Source organism: Monodon monoceros, unplaced genomic scaffold (assembly GCF_005190385.1).
Source record: "Monodon monoceros isolate NGI ecotype Baffin Bay Population unplaced genomic scaffold, NGI_Narwhal_1 Super_Scaffold_17, whole genome shotgun sequence".
NCBI classification, from domain to species: domain Eukaryota; kingdom Metazoa; phylum Chordata; class Mammalia; order Artiodactyla; family Monodontidae; genus Monodon; species Monodon monoceros.
The window spans coordinates 17,775,581-17,786,389 of NW_021703773.1; the positions used below are offsets into that span (position 1 = coordinate 17,775,581).

At 40.2% G+C, this 10,809-nt stretch overlaps 1 protein-coding gene across 4 annotated transcripts in view; it reads left to right on the top strand.

Annotated features, from left to right (window-relative positions):
- The window catches only part of SLC7A2 (solute carrier family 7 member 2), a 71,124-nt gene extending 63,479 nt beyond the window's left edge, over positions 1-7,645 (top strand). For 3 of the 4 annotated variants that reach the window (XM_029226222.1, XM_029226224.1, XM_029226223.1), the window contains exons 9-12: positions 621-826; positions 1,848-2,014; positions 2,746-2,854; positions 4,984-7,645. In XM_029226222.1, coding sequence (XP_029082055.1) covers positions 621-826; positions 1,848-2,014; positions 2,746-2,854; positions 4,984-5,180 — 679 coding nt within the window. In that variant the 3' untranslated portion in view covers positions 5,181-7,645. The remainder of the gene's footprint in view (positions 1-620; positions 827-1,847; positions 2,015-2,745; positions 2,855-4,983) is intronic. The other variant, XR_003794140.1, reaches the window with a different exon arrangement.
- Positions 7,646-10,809: the final 3,164 nt, after the last annotated feature.

The window sequence follows — 10,809 nt, forward strand, 5'->3', positions numbered from 1 at the left end:
ACCTAGGGGTAAGACAGGAATAAAGACACAGACCTACTGGAGAACAGACTTGAGGATATGGGGAGGGGGAAGGGTGAGCTGTGACAAAGCGAGAGAGAGGCATGGACATGTATACACTACCAAACGTAAGGTAGATAGCTAGTGGGAAGCAGCCGCATAGCACAGGGGTATCAGCTCGGTGCTTTGTGACCGCCTGGAGGGGTGGGATAGGGAGGGTGGGAGGGAGGGAGACGCAAGAGGGAAGAGATACGGGAATATATGTATATGTATAACTGATTCACTTTGTTATAAAGCAGAAACTAACACACCATTGTAAAGCAATTATACCCCAATAAAGATGTTTAAAAAAATAAAATAAAATAAAATGTAACTCTCGTCGGCATCTAATGTACATAACTTTCGAATCAAGTGGCTATCAGAGGAAATTCAGAGTTGCTGCAGATATTCTACTGAGCAGGTGTGTGGCTTGCTTCAGTACATTCTGGGGCTGCAGCCACAAGACGTGTGGATTTACTGCACCAGCTGTGAATGGAAATGTCCCTCTTAGAGTTTCAGATGCTCGTTTCATTTGGACCAAGTGTCCGTTGAGAATAAAGACACATGCTTTTATTTGGGAATAGGTACCAGCCTGGCTTATCTTACGAGCAACCCAAATATTGTCCTGAGAAAGAAGCTCTGGGATCGTGTGCCAACACTGCCTCCAAAAGCGCGTCCCAGGTCACTGCGCTGCCAGGACAGGGCTTCAGCCTGCGAACCCTCGTCAGCCCCTCGCTTCTGCCCACAAAACAGTCGGCTTCTCTCGTGAGCTTTCTGGTAGGATTCCTCGGTAAGTCCGCTTCAACTGTGTACATTATAAAGACCCAGCAGGTATATGTAGGTAGAGCAGGTATGATGTGAAAGAGGATAAAAGAATATGTTAGCATTACCCTCAGTCCTGAGATTTGAACCTAACTGGTCACTGGTCATTGAGCTCATCTCTGTATTAGCAGGATAAATTGATTATATCTTGGTAATTGAAGAAGAAAGGAAGAAATTCTCTAAGGTGAGAGTGGCAGAAGTACAAAATTGGTCCATTTTGTCAGCTGTGAGGATGCTTCCTGTGTGAAGCAAAGTACACCTGGCAGTAACTGAACGGAGACCCAAGGAGGCTGCGAGGCAGCATAGCAGATCCTGTTTGCTCACCCACAGTTATGTCATCATGCATATTTTCAGAAACACTTATTGAGCATCATTAGTGTGGCCGGAACTCTGCTGGGTGCTTGGGATATCAAGAGGGATGGTCCTTGCTCTCACTGGGTTTTGCAGAACAGGACTGTTGGCGGCAAGCTAAGAGCAGTACAGGTTTCTCTGAGAGCACATAGGAGGGACCCCTAATGCAGACTTGATGGTCAGAGAAGGGTGGGTGGGCGGTGATGTCGCTCTCTGAAATAGGGAGAAAAGATGCAGATCATATATTATTTGTTTACATAAACAATCAGTGTTTACAACAGCTGAACATGAACAGACCTGCTTTTCCCATTTCAAAAAAGGGAAGGAGCCACCCCGGACAACATCCCATCAATCCACGTGATCTCATCTGAGACTGTAGCCCATGAGCCGAAAGGCAAGATGGTAGTGCCCAGAAGGGAGGCTGGCTTCTAAGGGGAGACAGTCATGAGTAAGCGAGCTGTGTTTCTTAAATCAGGGAAATTAGCCATTTCTTCCCAGAATAAAAATGAAGGATTTTAGTATTTGGCAGAGCAGATCTAGAAAGAACTTGATGTCTTATCAAAATAGACTCTTTGAACACAGGAGTCTGAGTGAAGGGCGTGTGCTGATTTTGTTTCCCGAACATGTCACCTCTGCAGCATTTCTCATTTTGGGCCTGAGTATTTTGACCACGCACGGAGTCCACACGATTGCCAGGCTGGAAGCGTGGAGCCTCGCTCTTCTTGTGCTGTTGCTTGTTCTCTGCGTTGCCATTGTGCTCATCATTTGGAGGCAGCCTCAGAATCAGCAAAAAGTAGCCTTTATGGTACGTGTCATGAGGATTGGAGATCCTAAATATTATGCACATTTTCTCTTGTACATTAGTTTTTGTGAATTGTTTCTTTAAAAAAAAAAACGCACTTCTGATGACTTTAACCAATGAACAAGAGTGTCACAATTCTTTGAGATGCTCCTTTTTGTCTAAAGTATTCTTTTCAAAAACTTGAATGTGCCCCTATCACATTATTCTATATAATAGTAAGCAAATTTCTTGTCCGATATTCTGAAGTATCAGAAGAATAACTAGAATATTTTATTTTGGAAATTCAGTACCCTCCCAGGAAGATTATTTCCACCAAAAGCCCTTCCACTGCAAGTGAAATTATCTTGTCCCATTTGAACTAAGAGTAGGATCCCCCTGAGATACCATGAGTAGCCAGTTCCAGAGGGATGCCCTGTTGATATCTGAACTAAACCGGTAAACCCTAAAGTAAACTAAACCCTGAAACCAATTGCATCTTGGTGATGATGCAGGTGTTCGCGGGCTGGATAAATCCTCTGTTGCTTTGGGCTGCAGTAAACAGTGTGAAATATGGTGCTCCTTTTAGTATTCTCAAGATGAGTGGTCTTTATTCAGGTTGTCCTTTTTGTGAGAATATAAGCTTACTGACACAGTGTGAAAGTATGTATGTCAAATTAGTTGCCACCATGTCGAAATAATTTGGGGAATGTGCTTTCAAAATTTGAGTATATTTAAGAAGATATTTCCCCCCTTAGGTTCCATTCTTACCATTTTTGCCAGCCTTCAGCATCCTGGTGAACATTTACTTGATGGTCCAGTTGAGTGCAGACACCTGGATCAGATTTAGCATTTGGATGGCGCTTGGTAGGTGTTTTAATGTTTTTGCTTTCTGAACGTGGGCTCTCTTTTTCCGATGTCATGCACTGTGATTAGAGAAATGCATCCACTCCCCCTTCCTAGAAATAAAGACCTTTTCTTTCAGTTTCTTCCTCTCCCAATTTTTAGAACATCTGAGTGCTTACTTTTCCAGATACTTTTGTAAAATTCAGTTCTCCCAGTAGCCCTGTAAAACGCTATAGGTCCTATTTTTTCTAACTTCTTGAGTGAGAAAAATGAAGCCCCTAAAAGTCAAGGGATCTAAATTGCAAATGGCAGCCCTAGAGTCTGATTCCAAAGCCAGTTCCTTCCAGAGTACCAGTGGATTTCTGGCAACATTTTGAATGTGCTTATATCAAGAAATTTCTTTTCTGATATCAGAATGCCTTGGGGTGGAATTTGGCATTGCGTAACATGAGTGAGCTTATTTATATCTATTCTGCACTGTTCTCCATCATGACTTCTTCAGTTTCCTATGTGAAAATTGACATAGAAATGAAGAGTTTAACTTTGTTGTAACTAAAGCACTGAGCACCAACTATCTTTAAAAATATGAATTGAAGTGGCTGAAAGGTGAAGCAGTGAGAAATGAGAGCTAAGTCTGCACTGGTTTTGATGGCCTGAGGAGTTTGAGAGTTGATGCTTTTTGACAGTCCTCCCATTGGCTTAATAAGCATGAATCTCTTATTATGAACGAATGAATCTCTTTTGTGGCTGTAAATTAACTTAATTTCAGTCTCAAGCCACCAACCCACCTGAGTTGATAGGCGATTTAACCTAGTCACTTTTGCCCATCCCCCCCATACCCACACTGGAGTTTTGCCCATATTTGGGGGATCTGACACTGTGTCAAGGAATTGGGTGCATCAAAGGTTATCCCTCCACGCAGGTTACTCTGGAGTATTCTCTCTGTCACTGTGGCCACTTCTGATAGGTGGCTCTGTTGCATCAGGGCCAGGATCCTGACGATAATCACTTGCCAGTCGGCTCTGCCCTCCATAATGTACCACAAAGCCATTCCTTTGTGATCTCGCCACCTCCCCAGGTGCTGCCAGGAAGCTGAGCCCAAACCCCCGGGGAACAGGACCCTAGAACTCTCTCCCCTACTCTGAGCCCAGAAGAATCTCTTTGTAATCTGGTGGAGAGCTTCTCTACCCTTCCTGCCTTTCCAAAAGCCACTGCTTCTTTCCTCAAGTTGTAGCTCACTGAGGTTTAATCATGTACTTGACCTTGGTGAAGAGCATGAACTACAGAGCCAGACTCTCCACGTTTCAATCCATCCCTGCCATGTATTAGCTGTGTCACCTAGGCCATGTTATACCCCTGCTTCTGTGCCTCAGCTTCTTTGTAAAATGGTGATAACAGTACCTTTATTTGAGGACAAGGAGGGTTGGATCTTCAAACCTCGAATGACGTGAGAGGAAATAGAATCACTCCTAATAACTGGACTTACCAAAATACTCATTGGTAGCCTGCTTCCCGTGATTTTACATGGGAAAATTATAATGCATTTCACATCAACCCAAAATGCTCAACCAATTTTTAAAAATATAGCTACAATACAGCAAAATGCCTACATATCTTGCGAGAATACTTAAAACATTTCCCTCTGATCCCCAGTCAGCATGGCTGTTAATAAACAGTTGGCTTAGTACACAGTTTTTCATCCTCTCCTGGTGACAGTAACGTGTGTAAGGCACACCCATGTCCCCTGTTCACACAGGGCCTGCTTTCCAAAATATCTGACTGTGTCTTTGTTAACCCGCCACTTGTTCTGGGGGATGTATATGAGATTTTTCCCCACAGATCCTTTCGTTTAAAGTGTAGTGTTGAGTGTTGAGAAAGTAAAAAAAAAAATTTCTCTACATAAACATCTGAAAAATATTTATTGAAAAAAACACGCATATAAAGATTGCAGGTTAAAAAGGAAGAAGCACATTCTACTGGGAAGATGTTTATCAGGGACCTTTTATGGGATATCCTGTACTTGCATTCCGTCCTTCTAAAACAGCACAGAAAGAGAAGGCAAAAGGCACTATTAAGTTCTGTATTAAATTTTCCATATACAAACAGCCATTTTCTGACACACCTAAGACACTGATTTTTTTCTCTAAAAGGTTTCCTGATTTACTTCGCTTATGGCATTAGACACAGCCTGGAGGGTAATTCGAGGGATGACGATGACGATGAAGATATTTATTCAGACAACATAAATGCAGCGACAGAAGAAAAATCTGCCATTCAAGCAAATGACCATCACCAAAGAAACCTGAGTTTACCTTTCATATTCCATGAAAAGACAAGTGAATGCTAGTACCTGCACGAGCAGAGCTGGTCCACAGTCTTCACGTACATATCCTACATGGAGTGAACCATGATGGATGTCATCGTCATGCTAGGTTGTCATCGGTTTGCTGCAGACACAGTTCACCCTAATTTATACTTACTCGCCTGGACAGCACCTCCTGAGATGGTGAATTATACATCCAGGGAAAACACCCTGAGCTCGCTCCTCATGATGAATGTCCCCCAAATAGTGGGATTGTGGGAGTGTGTGTGTGTACGTTTGTATATGTTGGGGAATATCAATGTTAAAAGTTGTTGGTGTTTTACTATTATTGTATTGCATTTTTCCAGTGTTGTCATTAATCGGTAGCATATACTGCACATACTGAAATGGAGATAATCATGGAATAGAAAAATATTTTGTATGTGCTGGGTGTGGTTGGGGAAATAGCTGTTGCTTTTCCTTATTAGGCTTTATTAATGTCAAGTTAGAACATGCTAAAAATGCATTTACCCATCACAGTGTCTGTCATTGGTCTGGAGTAAGAGGAGGGGATAGGAAATGAGCCTTTTCTACAACTTACAAATGCCAGCAGTGGCTTTAGTACAGATTTTTCTTCCGTGAGGTATGACAGTTTGCTAAAACCTTGGCCAATAGGAGTGTTCATGTCTGCCGGGCTGCGCAGGGCAGGTGTGGCCCTCTGTGTCATCAGATGTCAGGCACCCCTTTGAACTGCTGTCTTCTTTGAGAACAGTGGTCCTTAAATGTGAGGCCTTCACCTTCTGTGAATGATATATTCCCCCCTACCCTGTCCCAGTCCAGTCAGAGGCTTGGGAGAGGTAGTGTGATCTACTTGGGACCCTTTGTGCTAGAGAGTGAGCGCGGTCCCCATGGGTAGGAAGCTCATGTAAGTGGCAAAGATGAGGATATGTTTGAAGATCAGAGTAGACATGTGCTTGGACAAGTAGACCCCAAGCACCCCTGTTTTAAAAGTCAGTTAAAATAAGCCAGTAGAATCTCCCAGATCACACAACTGATGGAATGATTCATACTTTTTTCCATTACTTAATAAACAATCACAGTTCAACTTTTTTTTCTAACTCAGTAGCAAATTCTCTTCCTACTATATGCAAAAAAGAAGGAAAAAATGAAGGGATACAAGGAAAGAAAATTCCCCTATTCTGATTTTAAAGTGCCTATTCAGTTATTAAAGGGCATTTGACCCAATTTTAGGGGTTCAGATCTAATTTGCCTCTGATGTTTCTTTTGGAAACAGGGATGTTTTTCTTCCCCCATCCCATAAATTGTTTAGCACTTTTTATTTCATTTATTTTTAAATGACCACACTAAACCTATTGATACAAGCTCTAGTATTCTACAAAAACCCATCAGTGGTCGGGGAATAGAATATTTTGGTAAAATACATGATCGTTTAAAACGTCAAGCTGAAAAATTAACCAAATTGAATTAAAGCCATAGAAACACAATAACCTTTGTATGAGTAAATAATTTGTTTTTAAATGTAAGATTCTCTAATTACTGTATTTTACTTTATAGGGTTCTCTAATAGTGGACTACTTATCTGCAGTGTGTTTTGCTTCTCATGAATTATTTTTCTTACAAATAATTCTATGGTTCACTAGATGAGACTGAGTCTAAACACTTACATATGCATGGGTTATATTTCCAGGAAGAACATTATCAAGCCCAGGTGACCAGCTTACTCCAAAGGCAAGGAAAACATTTATTTTCTGACAGCTTTTCCAAGAGATGTCACTTTATTTTTTTCATTAAAAAGCAAGTTATGATTGTTGAGGAGTTTATTGTGATTAAATATCCAATAGACAGGTAGAAGGCCTGGGTTTCTGGCTGCTAGTGTTGTAGCATCTCTGACATAGAACTCAGTACTAACATTCCACAATTTCCAGGGTGCACACGGTAAAATCTGAAGCCCAGAATTCTTTTAAGCTGCATGTTTTACTGGAGAGGAAGAGTTGGCTATGCAAGGGGTGAAGTATTTCCGTAAGCACTGTGGGCCTAATCATAAGTCCTTGCTGTTATTTGCCGTATACTGAGAAGCCCTTTTTTTCTGAAATCATTCTAGAACAGGCCCTTCACACAGGGAACATGAAGAATTTCATATGTGAATATTAAAACTTTTACTGTAACAATATCAAGAAATTTGTTTAGAACATGACAGGCAGCTAAAACTATTATGCCCACTGTGTTCAATTAGGAGCAGAATTTAGTTAAAAATTATTTTTCTACCTTGAAACACTTTACAAATACAAATATCTATGAAAAGATGCTTTGTCAGTGACTATGCTTTTTTTCTGTGAAAAGTCAAATGTATGTTCGTATGTATGTGTGAGTGTGTACATATACACGTATATATATGTGTGTGTATATTTCAAACGTCAGTGTAGAAGTCAGCTGGGTTTAGGATGGGGTTTGGAAATAATACTGTTGTCTAGATTTTAAAAACCCAACTGATGGAGAAAAAATAATGTTTTATATTGATAGGTATGCTTATGCAAAATTTTTAGGTTTTAAACTATTTTGAAATATATAGCGATTTTATATGTGTAATATTTTCTATAGATAGATTCTTTAAGAAAGATATATTTATAATGTTTCTAATATGAAATCACTGAAGTCTGGTACATTATACCAGGAGCTTTATAATCTGAAATGGAGTTGGGGGCGGGGGCATTAGGGGATTTCTGTTTTTTGCTTCTGCTGCACCTTTTCTGACATTGCTGTCTTGGTTTGTGCTTATTAGGAAAAGCCAGTACTACCAGGTCTTTTATCACCTCTCTGTCCCTACATTTGAATTTATAACCTTTTGAACAAAATTTTGTTTTTACTTTCCTAGGATTGCCAAAATGTTCTGTACAGGTTTTACTTGTAATCAGTCACACTTATATAAAGTCCTTTTCAGAAATTAAAAAATACATATACATTCTCTTAATTGTGACTGAGTAAAAACAGCTTGAATTACCTTTCTTTTTTGCACTAGGAAATATGCTCTCTGAACATTCTCAATGAAAAACTTTAATAATAGCACCTTTATTTTATACTCTTAAAAAAGAAAGATGATTTGTGAATAACATACAAAGGCCATGCCTACCCTACATTTAACTAGGTAGCTATGCAAATCCAAGTTTAAAAAGTATTTATGAGAAAATTTAGAACTTTTGATGTATACTGAAACAGAGTACTGCTTAATCACATTTTCCCCAGAGATGAATATCAAGAAAAGACCAAAACATCATTTGAGGTATTATATACATTAATGAAAAACTAATGATGATATCTATAAAACTTTACTGTCATCAACCACACTTGGTAGAAAATATGTTTTCAGAACTACCTTCCTTTAAAAGACAAGGGCCTGTCTTCTTCAAATTTTTCTGAATAAAAGATTTTTAAACTTCTTTTATTTTAAATATTAGCCAAAATATCTTCTAAGTCCTGGGTATTTACAGGTAGACGTTAAAATCTTTTGAACTAGAATTTGTATTTACCAAACTATTTTCGAAACATATTTGAATGCAGGGAGAATAAGGAAAAGTAATCGCCCGCCAATGCTGGTAGTGCCAGAGGGAGCAGGTTAGTCTTAGCTTTTTTTCCTCTTAGATCAGCACATTCTGAGATTATAAACCACGTGATAAAATTGTGCCAAGATTCCAACTCTGACTTACGTGTGATGTTGCTTCTGATGTTCTCTGTCTGGGTTTCTCCTGATGTGCTTCAAGCGACAGTACAATTCAAACTAAAAACACAATGTCCACAGAATTTTAAAGGATTGGGTTTAGAGTGTGCATCATGGAATATTAATATTCACACGATTAGTGTGACTTTCTTGGGGGGTTGTGATTAACTGGGTTTTTTGGTTTGTTTTTGTTTTTTGACTAGTGCCAAAATAGTGCCTTCTCTATATTTTCTACCTACGTTTTCTAACTTGTCCTAAAATATCAAGGGAAAAAGTACCAAAGTTCATGTAGGAACTAATGCCGTCACAGGTCATTTTTCAGACACGTAGATGTGAAAATAAGGTTGCTTGACTTTGTTGTTTAGCTGAGTTTTTTTTTTATCTCCTTGTATATCATATTTAAACATTTTTTAATGGCTTTCTGGTTTCTGAATTTTGAGAGGCCTGATCTGTTATTGTTGTGGTTGTTGGTTTAGTGGTTGGTTTTCATAACATTCATTATTGTTCATATGTACACAGTTTAGTCATGTTCATTTCAAATGCATTTTGTTATGGCTCAGCCCAATGGCAACCCTGTTTGCTGGGAGCACTATCTTCGCTTTTATTCATCACGGCTGAAGCCACTGCCATAATCTCTGGCCTTAAAGAGCCTTCACTGACCACTGACAGCAGCTCCACGGGGTTCATAACCAAGACCCTGGGTCAGGCAGACTGCAAAGTATGAGCGTCTATAGCTACCCCGTTGGTGGGGGCTTGTGATGACAGGGTAGGATATGAAGTGAAAGACTTCACATGAAACTAAGGTAGTTTGGGGTCCTTAATTTCAGCCCCAAATAGCCCATGAGTACAAGGTAAATGATAAGGACCAAGGAACCTCTATGACTCATGGAAAGGATGGCTGCTTCCTGGAACTGCACCACTGCAGTTTCTGCACCAGCACTAAGAGCCTTGGGCAGGAAAGTGCGTGGGCCTCGGCTCAGTTGGTAAAGAACCTTGTGTTGCCAACAGGACAGGTTTCTCTGGCCCGTGCCTGGTTAACAGGCTCTTCATCTTTGGTGCCCGATTGTTTCATTGCTTTATTTTGTTTTCATTGTACTTAATAGAAACTGTTGATAGGGCCTAAAACCCTGCAGAAATTCTATGTCTGTAAAAACCAACAGATACATTGGTCTTATGCGAATATAGAGTTTTTTGTGTAGTAGGTAACTTTAAATTTAAATGTCCTTAATGATAATCAGTGTTCCTTATTACTTATAAAGTTGGATTATTTTTAGAATTTGTAATGAATAAAAACCGCTGCTGCTTTACCACTGTAAAATATGCTTTCTAACATGACCATGTATTTTTAAAATAAATTTTAATACGACTTATAATAGTGTAGTATGCATATGTATCTCACCTACCAAAAGCATACATTTCACACTTATCTAATTTAAACTGCCTTTTTATTTAGGAAGCTTTACAGCTCAGAAATATATCAATAGTACAATCTAAATGGAAACAAATCTACTGTTGAGGATATTCACCTGGCAGCCTACCGTATGAATACCAAGTCCTATAAAAGAGATGTCTCCACATATACTCAATCCTCATGGCACATTCCAAATAATATCAGTTGCGCCTGAAGCATGCCACCCCAGGACCACACATCTGAGATCCTACCACTTCAACTGCCATTTATTTAATGGACCAACCTGTTTGACATTGCTTTTGTCTGCAAGAAGCTCCCTGAGGGGCTTCCCTGGTGGCGCAGTGGTTGAGAGTCTGCTTGCCGATGCAGGGGACACGGGTTCGTGCCCCAGTCCGGGAAGATCCCACATGCCGCGGAGCGGCTGGGCCCGTGAGCCATGGCCGCTGAGCCTGCGCGTCTGGAGCCTGTGCTCCACAACAGGAGAGGCCACAACAGTGAGAAGGCCCGCGTACCGCACACACAAAAAAAGA